Raw genomic sequence first — 19,225 nt, 5'->3', positions numbered from 1 at the left:
CATAGATGCTGCCTGCCCTGCTGAGTTCCTCCAGCATTTTGTGTGTGTTGCTTGGATTTTTAGCATCTGCAGATTTTCTCTTGTTTATGACCCCATTTTATTCTCTCCACTTTCCCACGAGCACCCCTGATTCTATCTCTAACCTACAATGCACAGTGGCTACTTTATGTAGTAAACCACACGTTTTTGAAATGTGGAAGTATTAACACCCCACAGAAGCAGCATCAGAGATCAGGATTGAACTCATATTACTAAAGCTGTGAAGCAGCAATTCCAGCAGCTACACAACTGTTCTTTTATATTCATCTGCTTTATTACGAAATTCCCATAACTGGATCACTTACCAGCAAAGATAGAGAGGTCCGTTGAAGTCTGATGGTACTATTTTTAAAAGTCTTTATTTATAAAGGGGCACAAAAATAAGATTAATACAGACATTCAGATAAAATACGTCATCAATACTCAATCTAAAAACACAGGTATAATAATAATCATCAATTAAGCAATAGCTCTATCGTTTGTCTAGGGGATATTGTATTGTCTGATGGAAAGATAAAAGTCACTGTCCTTTCAAGCTGCAGCTCTTTGGGTTTAAGAGAGACGGTTTTAAACTTGCCCGGGTCTTTTATGAGGCCAATCCGATGAGTCGGGGGAGTTGGTTCCCCGTTGTTAGTTCCAAGTCGTTTTCCGTGGTACCAGCCACCAGCCCCAGGCAAGGGAACCGAACGCACATGGCTTCCTTCAAATGGCTTCCCGCTATCACGGGATCGCTAGCGTTTCTTCTGGTGCATCTGAGGGGCTGTCCCTACAGCCCCCCTTTTATCTTAACTCACCGGGTAGTAGATGTCAATCAGGTTGGGGTGATGCAATCTCTTTCTCAACCAGCCCACTTTGCCCGAGGGCTTGCACGTAGCATAGTCCCCAATCCATAAACGTTGTCTCCAGGAGACAATGGCCATGTCTCTCTCTCATTTCCTGGGTCCTCTGACTCAACCCAATAATGCTCTTGCGATTCTCACAAAGGAGGGGGCTACCCCGCACCCTTCGGCCCCTCAGAGCTGTGGTACATTCATAACAGCTTTGACTCTTTTTCTCTAGCTGCTTGTGTTAACCTGTCAACCAGACAACCTCATTTACAGGTCATCTCCTCAGCAACTAGCTTAACGTATCATCATGTACCACTAGGTTCAAGGATAGCTTCAATCGTGCTGGCATCAGGCTCTTGAATGGACCTCTTTACAATAAGATGGACTCTTGACCTCATAATCTACCTTGTTATGATCTTTATGAAACCCAGGATTTCAGAGGCGTTTTTAACTTGTTACCTTTGCACCTGTACGCCCCAGGTCTTTGCAATTCATGTTCAGAATCATTAGTGCACACAATTACAAATGATTGAAAAAGTCATCTTTTGTTTTTTGCAATGCTATGATTAAAGTTTTTATTGAGTCTTGGTTTTCCTTATATTATCAAACATCCACAATTCAACAGAAAGTACATAGGCATCTAACAGCCATTATCGGTATTGCAAATGCATGTGCTATAGTCAATAGACAATAGATGCAGGAGTAGGCTATTTGGCCCTTTGAGCCAGCACCACCATTCAATGTGATCATGGCTGATCATCCACAATCAGTACCCATTCCTGCCTTCTCCCCATGTCCCTTGACTCCGCTATCTTTAAGAGCTCTATCTAACTCTTCCTTGAACGCATCCAGAGAATTGGCCTCCACTTCCTTCTGATGCAGTGCATTCCATAGATCCACAGCTCTCTGGGTGAAAACATTTTTCCTCAACTCTGTTCTAAATGGCCTACCCCTTATTCTTAAACTGTGGCCTCTAGTTCTGGACTCCCCCAACATCTGGAACGTGTTTCCTGCCTCTAGCGTGTCCAATCCCTTAATAATTGATGCACCATCAATAACTCACTCTGAGACATAAGGCGAGATATGGGCTTTTATTGACTGGAAGAAGGAACAAACAGTGAGTGACCACCATACTACATCCTGGAGACAGAGAGGCCAGGCTCAGGCCTTGATCGCCTTTATACAGGGGTCTGTGGGAGGAGCCACAGGAGCAGTCAGCAGGGGGCGTGTCCAGACAGGTATATGTAGTTCACCACAATAATATTATATGTTTCAATTAGATCCCCTCTCATCCTTCTAAATTCCAGTGTATACAAGCCCAGTCGCTCCAATCTTTCAACCTATGACAGTCCCGCTATCCCGGGAATTAACCTCGTGAACCTACGCTGCACTCCCTAAATAGCAAGAATGCTCTCCTACTAAATATTCTATCCATCACTGACCAATATAAGCGAAGGTGAGACATGTATCTACATACTTTGTATATGTTGTCATTAGGCAAAGCTTCATGCTGAAAGATGTTAAGAGTAAGATCCAAGGGGTGGACTGTGCAGAAAAGACCTGAGTCCTTAATCCAAAGTTATTTTTCAACTTTGAGAGGATTGAGAGGATTTTCCTTTAAAAGAACGTTACGTGCCAATGTGGGGACAAAGGATTCTTGTAAACAAATTGAAACCTTGCCACTGATTGTAGCATTTCTGTATTATTCCCTGTAAAGATTCATGCTGTACTCTCCAGAACAAAAAAAAACTTACTTAATAATTCAGTAGATCAAGGATTATCTGTAATCTTAAAGGAATGATTGGTGTTTTAGGTGGAGATGCTGCATCAGGACTGAGAGTGTAGAGGGAAGATAATATTTCGGAGAAGTGCTGGTAGATGATAGGGCCAACTGCATTTAGGGTGGGGGTTGAGGGCTGATGGGCAGATGGAGCCAGAAGGTGGTGGGGGAAGTGGAGAATGTTGAAGTAGAGTATAGTAGATGACAAGTGAAATTAGATAAGGGAGAAGAAGCCCAGGTGAGTGGATGTGTGGCTGATAGGCAGATGGAACCAAGACAGGGTAACATGTCGAGGTAACAAATGGTGGAGGGAAAGAAAAGATGGACAGACTGGGAGTGAAAAATATGGAATGGTGGGAGTGGAAAAAGAACACAGCAAGTGTGGGTTTTGTGAAGTTGAAAAATTCTATGTTCATACATTGGGCTGTAGGTTATCCAAGCCAAATATGAGGTTTGACCTTGCATTGTCCTTACCTTAGCAGTGGAGATGGCCAAGGACAGATAGGTCAATATTGGAATGGGAAGGGAAATTGAAAAGGCATGTAACCAGAAGCTCAAAATGACCACTACAGATAGATCACAACTCTTTCATGTTTATTTTCACCTCACACAAGTATGGGGTTCCTCATATCAGGGCAAGGAAGGTTAACTCACTGAGAAATTTGCTGGCTGCAACCTTAGACCATCTTTTTTCTTGTAGCCCTGTGGTGAACTACATGTACCTGTCTGGACATGCTCCCTGCTGAATGCTTCTGTGGCTCCTCCCACGGACCCCGGTATAAAGGCGATTGGAGACACTGCCCCGGCCTCAGTCTCCAGGATGTTGTGTGGTGGTCAATTGCTGCTTGTTCTTTCTTCCAGCCTATATAAAAGCCTATATCTCACCTCACGTCTCCGAGAGTTATTGATGGTGCATCACTCCCACGATGACCTTTTCTGCATCCGCTCTGTGCCTAACATGGGGTTTATTTTGGTAGGCTCAACAAGTTCCACCGTGACCAGCCTGGCAAATCCGCTGCCTTTTTATAACATGGGAAACCGCACAATCCTTTCTTAGTTACATGCTTCTGGGTGCAAATGTTATTTTTGATAATCTCCTGATTTTTAATAGGGCACTTGATTGGATGTCAGTTCTATATCTAGAAAATTACCTGCCCATGAGAAAAGCAAGAAGCCCGATTTCTTGCTACAGATGTTACAGATTACACACTGATCAGAAAATTTGCTCCTTGAATGTTTCAGATTAACCTCTCTGATGGTACCATTGCAACACTTTTCTATTCCCACATGGATAAACCTAACTACCTACATATTGTCCGTGGAATGATATGGGCCCTTGTCTACTGCTTATATGTTTATGAAGCATATTCTGATATTTATATTTTTGAGATAAAATGCTTTTGGAGTCTGGAAACTTTTCAATGTGGGATTAGAAGCTGGCTTCTGGCTGTGTCTTAATTCATATGAATAAGGGCATTTTATATTCAGCAGCACTGGAGTCTTTAGTGTCTCACCTTGTACTGAATTTGTATCAGGTTCCAGATCCATACATCTCTCCTTTACCTCTTAGAAATAAATAATGTGCATGAGAAGACTTTCAAGAAGGCAAACAAGAGGAACAAAACCTGTTTCAGCTTCTGTACTGATCAGCTGGAGCACCTCTGAAGTGGTTAGCCTGTCGTTGATCAGTAAGCCAGGCATCCCCTGGCTTGAGCTGCCTGAGCAAGGCCCAGTGAGTGCAAACTGGGGGGTGGGGTGTCAATGTAACATCAGCAACCGCTAGCTTTGGATGAATTGGCCATAATAAAGAAAAGAACACAAGTCCTTTACTGCCCTTTCGTGGCCATGCTGGCGGAGAAAAGAAGTAGTTGTGCTAATTGTTATGTCAGCCCTGCTTATATTGCTTAATCTAGGGGCAATGGGAAGTAAGCTTAAATTCCTTCGTTTGTAGCCTCTAAATAAGCGTGGCAGAAGGGAAGTGCAGTATGTCACTGTAATATTTCTGCTGCTTCAGAGGTAGGCACTCTAGAGCCTTCAAGAGAAATCATAGCGTTCTATAGGCAAGAGACAGATGCAGGCAAGATCTCTGCCCCGTTGTCTTCTTGTTACAAAACAGATGAAAGGCAGTTCCAAACCTGCTTCAATGTCATGCTTTGTTAACCTACACTACATCTTGCTTGGCTTTTGGTTTCCTCTCCCAGCCCTGCCTGATCCTAGTGATCATTCTGTCTACACACGGGGTAATGAGAATCAATTTTAGAACCAGTACAGCGCAGGGGATCGCTATGCCCAGCATGTATGCTTGTGGAAGCCCCCATTTGTACCGTTTTGATTGTAGAAATCGGTCCCAGCCAAACACTGCGCAATGAGCAGTACACAGCAAGAGGGTCACAAAGCCCAACTTGGACTGTAAGGCAACAGAAAAATCATTCAGTCCATTTTCAATAACAGCAAATACACATCATAAAACTTACGTCATAAAGTGGATTCTGGTTAATTGGACACATCAGGACCAGTATATTTTGGCCAAATTAATCGGCTGCTCCAATTAGCCAAAGTTTCATGGAAATGGTTATAAGGTATAAAAAAAGCAAACTACCATTTAACTGAGTAAGAATTTATGTATTTAAAAGAACTACAGAACAAATCAGTACACTATCAATACCTCTACGGTGCTATAAAACTGTGCGTTATTTCCTAATAGTTTAAGGAGGAACTCATCTGCACTGTTCTTTTGATTGACTGTAAATGAACAAAATCAGTGCACCGGCTGCAGGTAGGGGACTGCATTCATGTAATGCTTTGGACGATTGTATTCCCCAAATCTTCATTTTCATTGTATCATTAATACCTTCAAATGCTTCATAATTCCTAACTTGTTGAAGTTGTGAAATCATTTCATTCTCACTCCCTGTCATCTCCAAGCCTGAGTGCTTGGAACCGCTGTGGGCAAAATACTGCTTGTTTCTCGGCAACTATCACTGCTTTTTGAACAGCAACAAATGCAACTGAGAGTATTTAAAAAAATGGATGGCTGTAATCACAGTGTAGTTCTAACAGCCAGGCAAGTACATGAGACTTATGCTAGTTAGAAATGTTTTGGCAAAAGTTTCCTGTCCCAGTTAAGTGGCATGGTGTTCCAAATGTATGAAGGGAATCCTGGCTCTTCTCTTGATTTAGATTTTGTTTTTTTAGAGTTGTTCTAAACAAACAACTGCCCTGATTAACCGATGGCCCAATTAACCAAGAATCCACTGCATTTTGATTAATTTTTCCCAACATATAATGGCAGTTGCTGCCACAACATTTAACTTCCCACTTATCTTGATGAATTCACTACCAAATAAAATATCAAATAACATACTATTTGTATAAAACTTAATAATTTGTGTTCCTGTGATTCTATCATCAGTGTTCTTTAAGCTCATTAATGGGTGAACAATAATATGCTAGATGTATGGAATTTAATTGAATCCCATAAGGGAATACCATGTAAAGTATATCAGCAACAGATGAATGAGCATTACCTACTAGAACATACTGTGATGACCATGTTGTCTATATTAATAATTCAATATCTTCATCTCATTGTTACTGGTTTAATGGATATACGTGGCAAGTGATACCTGTATAAATCGGAACTCTCTCCAATTTACAGCATTGCTGACAGATGGAAGAGAAGTGATGCCAAGCAGAATGTAAACACTAAATCCAAGCATTCCTAATGCGAAGTACAGTTCAACACGCCAGGTCACCACTTTGTTTAACTCCATCGTTGTGTTCTTCTTTGACTGCAGGGCAGTATCAAAGTTTTAGAGTGAAGACTGTGTATAGTTTATTATGACACAGAAGCAAAGAAATACAGTTAGCAATTTAGTCTCTCACACCTGTATTCGATTGGAATTGAACCTCATCTCCATTTACCAGTTTAAATCCATGTCATTTTATCTAACAAAATCTATGCCAGAGTTTCCTTGCAGCTATTGTGTTTCAGGAGAAAAAAAACAGATTTCTGCTGCCTTTTACTTCCGGAGTTCTTTTTGAATAAACTTCAATTGCTGAGAATTGAACATTGATGCTTATTATTAATATACATGAGTGTAAAACTAACAAGCTTATTTAAAAATACACATAATTAACTGAGTAAATGAGTAGTATCACATTGAGGTATTTTTTCACACACTGTTCCCTGCAAGATGTTGCGTTGCCTAAGGTGTGTACAGTCAATGTCAAGTACTGGCTATAATCTTGGTGTTCTATATTTGTAATGTGAAGAGGAATATTTTCCTTAAGTAGAAACCAACGTGTTAATTTTCCAGACTTCTGAAACAATATGCAGGAAAAGTTTTACTTAAAGGTTATGCTGCAATTTTTGCCTGCCACCCAGAATTGTGTCCCACCAACCAATCACGGAATCTCCTGGAGAGGGTGAGGAAATAAAAGGAAAAAAGAAGAAAATTGTCTGTTTATAGAATTAAAAATTCAAAGTCTGATGATAACTCTCCATCCCTAAGGCGAATACAATAACTTTCAGGAGAGACCAGAAGACAGGTTCTGGTAAATATAACAGCACTTCAGTAATATTTGAGAAGTCATCGATCCTTTCCTTTCAGATTTTTGCAGCCCTTGCAGAAACTCCTGCCTTCCTCAATCAGCTCTGATTCTGAAGAGTTATCTCTTATCTAACCTCGTCTTATCACTATATGGTCTGTTTGCACATCTCCAAAATCCCCTTTAACCTAGCTAACTCAAAAACCACTTGCAGCCTCTGGGGTTTAATATAAAATTCTACAACTTCAGGCCACTTGCATTGTCTGTCTGTATCATGACTGGTTTGTTCTACTGTAGGTCATCAATTGATAATGGTGGCTCAGTTCTTTTTTCTCTTGACTAGTAAAGCTAAGAGCTAAGTGTTTTCTATAGCTTTACATCTCACCCTCCTTTTTTTGTGCTGCCTCTTACTCACTCCCTCTGTCTGCAACCACTTCATAGTATTTTGTTTCCTTTGTTCTTACTCGCCAACTGGCACTCATTAATCAGCACACTAGATTACTTCCACAACAACCCAGTACTAGCTGGGTAAAGGCTTTTTCTACCAGGCTGAGAGACCTCTGAACATTCTGCTACCACCCAGTAGTGCCAGTCGCATTATTACCCTATTATATTTAACTATATGTTGTATAATACAGTTTATGCCAACTTGTCTATCTTCAGAATATTCTGTTTATTATTAGCTGTCAATGTTATTGCGTTAATATTATTTTATGAGGCATGTGATATTTGTACTGTGTTTTACACTTTGAACTAAAGAAACATTGTTTTGTTTAGCTGTATACATGTTTAATACTATATATATCAAGTTTAATACTTGAATTTGAACTTCAACGGTGTCGCCTTATTAGAGATATTCTCTTTGTCTAATCATCTCTGCTCCAATCTCTCTGCAATTTATAAGTTACTTATTTTCTGTTATAAAAGTTGGCAAGTCATATTGTAGCTGTAAGAAACTTTATTCAGCCATATTTGGAGTGTTATGTGCAGATCTGGCCACCACACACGCAATGGGAAGGATGTGGGGTCTTCAGAGAGCATGCAGAAGAAATTGATCAGTATGTTGCTTGGATTGTAGTGTATCAGCTATAACAAGAGGTTGGAGAAACTTGGATAGTTTTTTACTGGATTATTGGAGTCTGATAGAAGTAGATAAAATTATAAGAGATGCGGATAGTGTAAATACATGCCATCCTCAGATAATGAGTGGATTTCATTTTAACAGATTTTGTTCATCAGTCAGAAAATACACTATGTTACTTGATATGGTAACTATAGCTGCAAAGTGTTGTAATGGATGGAGTCAAAAAAACACAAGACCAATAAGAAAGCACAGTTACTAAAAGTGCACAAAGAGAGGGAATTAGTTCAGCCATTTGCATGAACAAACTTCGATATGTACATCTGCTTTTTGAATTTAATAATACTACTGGAGCTCATACATATGTATGATAGTTTATAAAACAGACATTCTTAATCTGTGGATGGCCTGTAGTAATTTTTCCAGGCTGGGAATATGAAAAACTAGAAGGTATAATTTTAAGGTGAGAGGGGAAAGTTCAAAGGAGATTAGCACAGTGTGGTAAGTGACTGGGACATGATAAAAGCAGATACAACAGCAATGTTTAAGATGCATTTAGATGGACACATGAAAGCATGGAGTAGAGAGGTACGGACCATGTCCAGACAAGTGGGATTAGTTAGACGGGTATCATGGTTGGTGTAGATATGGTAGTTAAGGGCCTCTTCCTGTGCTGTACTTTTCTATGAGTTCTATCTTCAAGAGCAGGGGTCCCCAACTTTTTTAATGCCATGGCCCTCTGCCATTAACTGATGGATCCATGGACCTGGGTTGGGAACCCCTATTCTAGAGTAAAGTTCTACTAAGTTAACTGTGCTGTTTAATCTAGATGCAATCCAATGATATCCTTTTGGAAATTTTTCCAGAGTCACTCATCTCTTTTCATAAAAGTTGTTCAACACCAAACACCATTTAAAATGAAGACTGATAAAATAGTTTGTATTTCATCATGTTAGCAGGATTTCCAAATAGCTCGAAGTTCAACAAATTTGAAGTTCAAAAGTTCAGCGAATTTGTGGAGGACACCAAGATTGGTGAAGGAGATGGTGGACAGTGGACAATCAAAGATTGCTGCAGAATCTGGACCAGCTGGAAAAATTGGCTGATAAGTGAAAGATGGAATTTAATGCAAAGAAGTGTGACGTGTTGCACTTTGGTTTGATAAACCAGGGTAGGTTTTACACAATGAATGGTAGGGCACTGAGGAGTAATTCATTGAAAGTAGCTTCACAGGTAGATAGACTTGTAAAAAGAGCTTTTGGCTAAGTGGTCTTCATAAATCAAAATATTGAGTGCAGGAATTGGGATGTTATGTTGTAATTGTATAAGATGTTGGTGAGGCTTCTGGAGTATTGTGTTCAGTTCTGGTCACCTACATACAGTAAAGATATTAGTAAGATTGAAAGAATGAAGAAAAAATTTATAAGAACATTGCTGGGATCTGATTTACTTAGGACTTGAATAGCTTAGGACTTTATTCCTTGGACTGTGGGAGAGTAAGTGGAGATTTGACAGGGTTATATAAAATTACAAAAGGTATAGATAGGTTAAATGCAAGCAGACTTCTGCCACTGAGGTTGGATGAGACTAGAACTAGAAGTCATTGTTTAAATGTGCAAGGTATAATGTTTACGGGGAACATGAGGAGGAACTTCTTCACTCAGACAGTGATGAGAGGGTGGAATGAGTTGCCAGTGCAAGTGGCGCATACAAGTTTGACTTCAACATTTAAGAGAAATTTGGATAGGTGTATGAATGGAAGGGGTATGGAGCACTCAGCAGATTAGCCAATGTTGTGGATAGCAAAATTGAGTTCTGATGAAAAGTCATCAACCTGAAATGTTCATTGTTTCTTGTTCCACAGATGCCACTGTTTCCAACTTTTTAGTGCTTCAAGCATTTGATTTACTTTTGCAAAAAGGTCTGCAGTTTTGCTGAAATACCTCACATAAAACTGTTATTACCTCTTGAATCATTGAGTACATCCAGTTCCACCTCACCGAGTATCTGGTTGGTATGATGTACGTGTAGAGAACGTGTAGAAAAGCATAGGCAAGTGCCACAAGGCCAAGCTGCTTTCGGCACAGCATCCACCTGTCAAGCCAGTCAGGGAACCTCTTATACTTGGTCCCTCTGTACAGCTGAAGAAATGCAGCAATCACTCCTGGCAGGTAAACCAGGCTAAGCAGAATGAGAGAGACATTTGGGAAGACACGATTAGGAACTGAAATTGCCAGCTTGTAGGAAACGTCGCTATTTTTTGTTACAAATGGATGGATCACATCAGTCAACACAGAAAAAAAGAAGAAGAAGACTGTGAGACTGAATGCTATAATAAGTGGAAGTCTCCACATTGGGAAGAGCTGTAGTGGGTAGTTCTCTATTTCTTTAGCTGCTAGAAGAGACCCCTGGTCTAAAGGAGTGAGGCCTAGACTCCTGGCAACATCCATCACCTTCTGTTTGGATTTAGTGTCGTCGCCACAGACGAAGACCTGAAACAAAACACATTTGCTTTTACAATTGGTGAAATTGTGCAAGTTCAAAGTTTCAGCACAATTAAATAAAGCTGTCATGAAACAAAGTTAGCTGACTCATATTATTTCAGTTGTTCCTCACCAAGAAAAAATTCTTCACAGGAGACGTGTGTGATCTTACCTGACTGCTGGCATCCAGGCTGCCTGACTGAAGGGCCCAGGCTGAAACTGTGTTAAATCCCTTCACCACAATTGCTTTGGGGACCAGCTGAGTAAGATACTGAGCATTGGACTCAGGGTACTGATTCATTTTGAGGTTGTTGCTCACATCCACCAGTATTTTTCCATCTAGTAAATTGGACAGAGCTGGGAGGAAATCATAGTTCTCTCTGTGAACTGCAAGGAAAATCAACTTGCATTTTTTCAGGGCATCAGCGTGGGTACAGACTTGAGCTCCACTTGGTACAAGGGTGGAATTTTGTGGGTTTCGACTGCCATATATCACTGGGTACCCTGACATGAGCAGCCTCATACCCAAAGATCGGCCAAAGTCTCCAGTGCCAAAAATGCAGACTGCCTCCCGCTTATGGCTATTGTCACTACCTGCAGTTATTTCAGACATCTCCATCTGGAAAAAATATGGAAAAGTAGTGATTATTGAATAATGTCAATTATTCAAAAAACTAACTTATTTTTATATTTTTTGCAGTTAGCTTGGTAAGGTTGTCATAGGTTGGGAAAGGATAAAGCAGCAATTTGCTTTGCAAATCTCCACAGATACAGTATTTTTTAACATATCATAAATGTTCTAAAATTACATTTATCTTCCACTTCCATGATGTCTCTCTGTTTACAGTATGTTCTTTCCTTTACCCCAGTTTGGAAAAGGAGATCGTCAAATGTTATTTTAATTGTAGGTATAATAATTTGACTAATAACAATATATTGAGTAATAATCTCAAATAAATCAGTGCCTAATTTCTGCCTTTGATATTATAGGCATTATTATTAATATTAATAATATCCTACAGATCAATACTGACCAAAGAAGAAAATGCTGTGGCTACAAAAGCAAGCCATTATATTTGGATGGTTAAATTCAAAAGGCTATTGAAGAGAAAGAGATAAAACTAAACAATAAGGGCTGATAATCCCCAAAGTCTCCAGAATTTTAGAAGTTTCAGTGATGGTTTGACTCCAATAATCCATGATCTAATTATTTAGGTATCAAAGTAGTTCAGCATTTAGTGAATTAGTGAATGCTGAACAAAGTGAATTAAATGGGCATTTCTGTATTAATAGAAATAACATCTAATAGTTTGGAAAGTGTGACTGTCTGGCACTGCCAAGTACCTGAGCTTTCTGGACTAGGGGAGTTTTACTGCATTGGAATGGTCCCCATCATTGTTCAATTAGAGCTTATATATGATCTTCTGAATTTATCTCAAAGCATTTCTGAATGGAAGGAGGACATGGTGTTTGTAATGCTAATGGGTGTACTCGATGTGCACAGTCATCTGGGCAGAGCATATTCTCTATGCAAAAACATCAATATGTTTGTGCTAAGGCATAGGAAGGCGTGATTCAGAGCCCTGGATTTAGAAGCTGTGGACTGCAGGAGGGCTGCCCCCTCTTTGCTTCCTACCATTTGTACTAACATTTTACAATGAACCCTGCAGCTCAAAGGGTTTCTATTTCATTGACCATCCTCCTGACTGCAGTCACAACAAACCAGGACAGACCAGAATCCAGGGTAAGGTGCAGGACTGAAGCAAAGCAAGTGATAATTCCTAGCTATGTCTTCACCCACAGCATAACTGGGGAAGGCAGTTCCATAAGCTTTGCAATGCTGGGGCTTCAACATATATTCAAGAATATGCCTTCCACATTATTTTGAGCTCCTCTCCTTCTTTGCAATGTTGGCCCTGTCTCTCATCCTGTTTTTTTTTATCATATCAATCACGTAACTCAGGTCTTACAGAACATCTGTATTGTGGTGAACTACGTGTGCCTGTCTGGACACGCCCCCTGCTGACTGCTCCTGTGGCTCCTCCCACAGACCCCTGTATAAAGGCGATCTGAGGCCAGATCCTCGGCCTCAGTCTCCAGGACATAGTATGATGGTCACTCACTCCTGGTTCCTTCTTCCAGTCAATAAAAGCCGATATCTCGCCTACGTCTCAGTGTGAGTTATTGATGGTGCATCATGTATTGACACCATTGTCCTCCACAGGACCCACAGAACAGAAACAGAATCAAGAGATTGCCCAAGAAGATCACTTAATAAAAACTTAATGCAGATTTCATATTCATCTATTTATTCCATTTTAAATCAGTGTATTGTGCACAACACGCTACTGTATTTTTTTACATTTAGTTACATTTTTATTGTTTATAAGTACTTAGGGGCTGTAAAAAATTAAATCAGAATGCAATTTTTTCTCCTCCATTGTATACACGCTAAATCAAAAAACACACAAGAAAGGAAATAATGCAACAGATAAAGGGTCCCCATCTGCAGTAAGACTTACTCTTGTGTAAACTATTATTTGTGAGCTTCTCCAAGCAGAATAAACCAAAAACATGTGAGTAATTCCAGCCACGGGCATTGCAAACAGATTCCAATGAGCTAACATGATACTGGTTTAAATAAAACTTTCATAACAAGTTCTGCACAGAGTTATTTCTACTTTCCCTCTCATACTGTTGGTGTACAGTTGATTTTGATCTACGTACAGCATATTAACAGAATCCTGCTTTCTTTAGACTAGCAGATCCACATAAAACTGCAAGATGCAGGCAGAAAAGAAAATGCCAAGTACTTTTCTTGGTGTCTGGGCAATTAATGCCCTGTTTCATCCTAATGAAAGTGTTTAATACTATGCTTTCCTCTATATCTGTTCAAATGTGATGGCTATTTTCTTAAACAAATACTCACAGGCTGCTGCAATCATTTAATATGTTATCATAAAATTAATTGACAATTAATATGTAAGTTACACTTGCTATATGCACTATTTCATGATCATGGCATTAAATTTTAATTCAGCATACAAAGCATGACAATATAGATATTTGAAATAAAGGCAGATAGGTGATATATATATTTAATTACCTTTTTTTTTGCCTGCAGTGCTTTAAAAGTGGTCCAGTTCACCACGAAATAAAATCCAACAGAGCAGAAATTGTCAACAACTAGTAAGAAACTTGGATCCTTTGTCTTCTGTGCAAGATCATCTGACAGAATTTTTTTTCCTTTTAGTCTTTAAATAGTTGTTTGTGTAATTTCAGCTGGCAATTTGTTCTAAGTTTTATTTCCAATTGGCTGCTTAGTACAGATTTCTCAAGGATTATGGGGAAATTCCACCAGCTGTTATAATGATGTTAACTGTACTTCCTGTAAATATGTACCAGAGAGTTATGTAATATGACTCCCCTAGTATACTCATCTGTTTTCTGCAAACACAGAGTTCACTGCCAGCTCACAGCAGGATATGTAAGGCACTGTTGCACCAAGTGACAAAGAATGTTATGAACCATTCTAACTGGCAGCAGCACACATAATTTCAGATTCTGATCCAGTTTATTGTCACTTAGAAACCACAAATGCAATGCAGTTAAAAAATGAGACAACGTTCCTCCAGAATGATATCACAAAAACACATGACAAAACAGACTACACCAGAAAATCCACGTAACGTTTGGCAATCCCCAATCCAGAGTCCGGAGAGGCTGCTGTGTATTAATATCGTGCTACCGTCTTATCGCGTTCCCCGGAAAGGAGCTCCAAATCCACCAGACAAACAAGACCAAAAACTAAAGCTACAAGACCTGCACAAAACCACATAGTTACAACGTATAGTTACGATAGTGCAAACAATAGCATAATTGATAAAAAACAGACCATGGGCACAGTAAAAATAATCCAAAGATGTTAAAGGACTATAAGTTCAAAAAATAAATCACCACACAGTTTCCACAAGTCCCCAGGATCCCGACAGACTCGCTGCTATGGACTTCCACGGTTCTGCCCAACTCAGCCTTGCAGACACAGCACACAATGAAAGCTCTGTCAAAACCAGGCTCGCAGACGCAGCACACACTGAAAGCAACCTGACCACAGTGGATTCTGAGTCCTTCAAACCTTTGAGCCAATGACCATCCCCTCTGGCACAGCTTCTCCGAGCACCATCCTCTGTCGAGCATATTAAATAGGCCCCGCCAACGGCCATTGGCAACGCAACCTCAAGGACTGGGGGCCTGTTCTGATTTGAAAATCATTTAAGTTTTTGCCTGCTTTACGATGAAAGCAGCAACAAAGCCACACTATTTATCAAATCTTCTATACCGATTCTGAGCCTATCTTTAATTCTGATCAACTTTTATAGATGTGTGGTGGAGAGTATATTGATTGACTGCATCACAGCCTGGTATGGAAACACAATTGTCCTTGAACAAAAAATCCTACAAAAAGTATTGAACACAGCCCAGTCCATTGCAGTTAAAGTTCTCCCCACCATTGAGCACATCCAGATGGAGCATTGCTGCAGGAAAGCAGCATCGATCATCAGGGACCCCCACCACCTAGGTCACGTTTTCTTCTCTCTGCTGTCATCAAGAAGAAGGCACAGAAGCCTTAGGGCTCACACCACCAGGTCCAGGAACAATTATACCCCTCAATCATCAGGCTCCCGAATCAGAGGAAATAATGTCACTCAACTTCACTTGCCCCATCACCGAACTGTTCCAACATCCTATGGATTCATTTACAAGGTCTCTTCATCTCATGTTCTCAATATTTATTCTTTTTTTTGTGTTTGCATAGTTTGCTGTCTTTTGCACATTGGTTGTCTGCCCTGTTGGTGCTGTCTTGCATTGATTATTTGATTTAATGAGTATGCCAACAAGAAAATGAACCTCAGGGTTGTATATGGTGACATATATGTACTTTGATAATACATTTATCTTGAACTTTGAACCGGTGAGCTTGAATTTCAAATTCAAGTCAAGTCAAGTCACTTTTATTGTCATTCCGACCATAACTGCTGTCAGGACCATGATGTTACATGACACAGTACAAAAACTAGACTGAACTACGAAAAAAAAAACAACACAGAGAAAGCTACACTAGACTAGAGACCTACACAGGACTACATAAAGTGCACAAAAACAGTGCAGGCATTACAATAAATCATAAACAGGACAATAGGGCAGTAAGGTGTCAGTCCAGGCTTCGGGCATTGAGGAGTCTGACAGCTTGGGTGAAGGAACTGTTACAATTCATTGCAATATTTGATGGTGAGCTATGCCACAGTTTTAATATCTATCAGATACCTGTTCTTATGCAGGAAGACAGTGGATACTGCAAAGCAGTGGATAATTTACAGGTAACTCATTATAAATGAAATTGCATTTGTACTATATGAATTTCAGTGATTTTCTGTGAAAGTATTTGGAACTGATTTCCTTAACTCTGGCCATCATCCTGTGGAAATTACAATCAATCAGCATTTATTGCATATTTTTATGAAAAGAGGTGTCTGATTACTTGAAGTTGAAAAAAAAACGTTGCTGACTGCATTAGGTAGAAAAATAGACCTGGTTTCAAAGTTTTACAGATATTTGTCTTTACTGATGAGGCATAGTTGTTCAATGACAGTGACTGCTATTATAACTTATGAGATTTAAGGGCACAGGGAGAATACATATAGGCACCTTGAAGGGCATATCTTAGCCAAGTGCCTCAGCTGATTTGAACATGAGATGAGGAAGCATAGCACTGTCTCTACTTCCTGAGGAGACTGAGGCAAGCAAACCTCTTGCCTTCAATTCTAACCAAATGTTCCCAGTGAAATTGTCCTGACCCGCTGCCTCACTATCTGGCTATGTGGTTTGCAAGGCTCTGACCACAAGACTCTATAAAAAAGATTTTGACCACTGAGAGAATCACTGCGGTCTCTCTTCAACCCATTGGAGACACGTAACAGAAATGCTGCATTTGTAGGGTCCTTAGCCTTGTCAATGATCTCTCCCATCTATTCAACAATCTCTTTCAACCCCTACTATAAGGCAGGAGATACCGTAGCTTCTTCCCCCAGACCGTGAAACTATTGAACTCCCTGCCATCACCCAGGTCTCACAATGTAGCATTACACTCATTACTTGTTAACGAGTGATGTAAATGCACCCTATCGTTTGTTTGGTAATATTATTTAATGTGTTGTGTGTGAGTTGTACACACAGTGTTACACCTCAGTCTGGAGGAACATTGTTTCGTTTGGTGGTATACATGTATATGGTTGAAATTACAGTCTGCTGAGTGTTTTGTTTTTCTTTTAGATTTCAAAAAGTTGTAGATGTTTTTTTTAAAATAGTAGCTAGATATTTGCTTTATAAAACAGTTATCTTTACTGTTCATGGATGAGGATGCTTGATGGACCTGGACTACATTGCTGAGAATTGCAAGTGGAGACCAGTCTAGCCCATGTGACTCTCTGAGCCATGAACTCAACAGCATCATTCTGCTGCCAGTTCCAATGGGAGAATGAATATGGTCCTGTGAATGCAGACAGCCCCTTCAGCCCAATTCATCCATGTTGAGCAATATGCATATCCTGGCTAGTTCCATTTGGCCCACATCCTTCAAAGGATTTTCAATCTAAATGCCCCTTAAACATCATAATTTTACCTATCTTACAGCTACTTATGGCAGCTTGTACCCACCTTTCTCTTTGCGAGAAGTTATCCCTCAGGTCCCTTTTAAATCTGCCCCCCTCATCTTAAAAATCTATATCCTCTACTTTTAGACTACTCTACCCTTGGGGAAAATATTGTGTCCATTCACCTTATCTATGCCTCTCATGTGCCTTTATAAAGTCATCCTCAGCCTCTAAAGCTGCAGGGAAAAATGTTCCAGGCTTTCCAGCCTCTCCTTATAACTCAGACCCTTCAGTCCTCATGAAACTTTCCTGCACCCATTTCCAGTTTAATATTATCCTTTCTATACTTGGGTAACCAGAACTGAGCACAATCCTCCAAGAATGGTCTCACTCACATGTAATTTGCAAAGCTGTGCCCTATGTAACTGAAGTTCTTCTCAGGCTGAGTTTAAACCTTTGTGAAATCTAGCAGTGTTATTGAACTGTACTTTGGAAACAATGAAGTTTTAAGACATAAAAACACAAAATACTGGCAGAACTCAGCAAGCCAGACAGCATCTATTGGGGGAGGTAGTGACGAAGTTTCAGGCCGAAGCACTTCATCAGGAGTTTTAAGACATACTCAATGTTTCTGGTCTTGTTTGTGACTTCCTGTGTTTCATTGACTTTTTATATCCTTTATGCATGCAACCTCGGGACCAAATGAATTTTTCACTTCCTTCTACACAAAAGTTCATTCACTCATTTGGGGCCTCACGTTATTCTCATAAAACTTACTCAACAACAGGTTCAGAGATTTTTTTTCTTGCTTGGTAATTGTGATCAAAGCAACTTGGTTGCAGAAACAGTGTTTGTAGGTTATATGCAGTGGCTTGAAATATTTTGAGTGGTGACTTTAAAAAATGAGGCAATCTGGTACATGGTGTGATTATCAGATGGTGTGACATTGTTCATCCATGCTTAAATATGTGTATGCATGTGACAGAACTGACTTAGACAAAATCTTGATGTCCTTTAATTCAGCATATTGGTCCTGTGACATGGGATCATAGCATGGAACCAAACCCTTTGGCCAAACTCATCCATCCCAGCTCTGTTACCTAGCAGTCTAGCCCATGTCTGACTCATAGCCCTTTAATCTCTGCTGGCCATGTACTTAACACCTCAACCACTATTTCTGGCAGCTCTTTTGAAGAACTCACCACTCTTTGCATGAAGAAGCTGTCCTTGATGTCCCTTTTAAATTTCCTGCTTCTTATTTCTGATGTTAAATCTATGGCTTCTTGTTTTCAGGACACCCTCCCTGGGAAAAAGACTATGTGCCTACACCTTGTTGGTGTACTTTTATTCCTCTATCAGATCACCCCTGAATCTCCTATGTCTCAGGGAATAAAGTCTTAGTCTACACAAACCATTCTTCTAACTCAGGATCCCAAGCCCAGGCCACATTCTGGTAAGTCTTTTCTGCACTCATTCTAGTTTAATAATTTATTTCCTATAACAAGGTAACAGCGTACAGAATTTTCCAAGTGCAGCCTCACCAACAACTTATACTGTATAACTACAACATTAAGGGTGTATCGGGAGTCCAGGGAGGGGGTTGCATCTCTGCTGTAGGTGCTTGCCTTGTCCACTGGGGGCAGCGGACTCATCTTTGTTCCCCACTGGACACACAGCTCTCACTTGTGCCTCCGCATGCAACAGCGGCCACACCCTGGTAAACTGCTTCAAAAGGCAGGCTAAGCTAGCTGAGAGTAGCCAGTGCCTCATACCCCAGTGAGAAAGGGACATGCCTGTCCTAGCATGTGCAGTTA

The 19,225-nt window shown here is 40.2% G+C and overlaps 1 protein-coding gene across 2 annotated transcripts; it reads right to left on the bottom strand.

The window, feature by feature from the left end:
- Positions 1-414: 414 nt before the first annotated feature.
- LOC132395517 (metalloreductase STEAP4-like) lies at positions 415-14,023 on the bottom strand. 2 transcript variants are annotated; one of them, XM_059972256.1, is made up of 5 exons: positions 13,868-14,022; positions 10,934-11,380; positions 10,243-10,770; positions 6,273-6,437; positions 415-5,053 (listed from the first exon to the last, which is right to left on the bottom strand). In XM_059972256.1, the coding sequence occupies exons 2-5, from the start codon at positions 11,378-11,380 to the stop codon at positions 4,808-4,810; spliced, it is 1,386 nt and encodes a 461-aa protein (XP_059828239.1). In that variant the 5' UTR covers positions 13,868-14,022; the 3' UTR covers positions 415-4,807. The 2 variants fall into 2 exon arrangements, with proteins under 2 accessions (XP_059828239.1, XP_059828240.1); XM_059972257.1 differs by lacking the exon at positions 415-5,053 and having other exon boundaries at positions 6,305-7,065; positions 13,868-14,023.
- Positions 14,024-19,225: the final 5,202 nt, after the last annotated feature.

The sequence above is a fragment of the Hypanus sabinus genome, chromosome 6, assembly GCF_030144855.1.
Source record: "Hypanus sabinus isolate sHypSab1 chromosome 6, sHypSab1.hap1, whole genome shotgun sequence".
Taxonomy (NCBI): Eukaryota; Metazoa; Chordata; class Chondrichthyes; order Myliobatiformes; family Dasyatidae; genus Hypanus; species Hypanus sabinus.
This window is presented reverse-complemented; position numbering and strand designations above follow the sequence as displayed.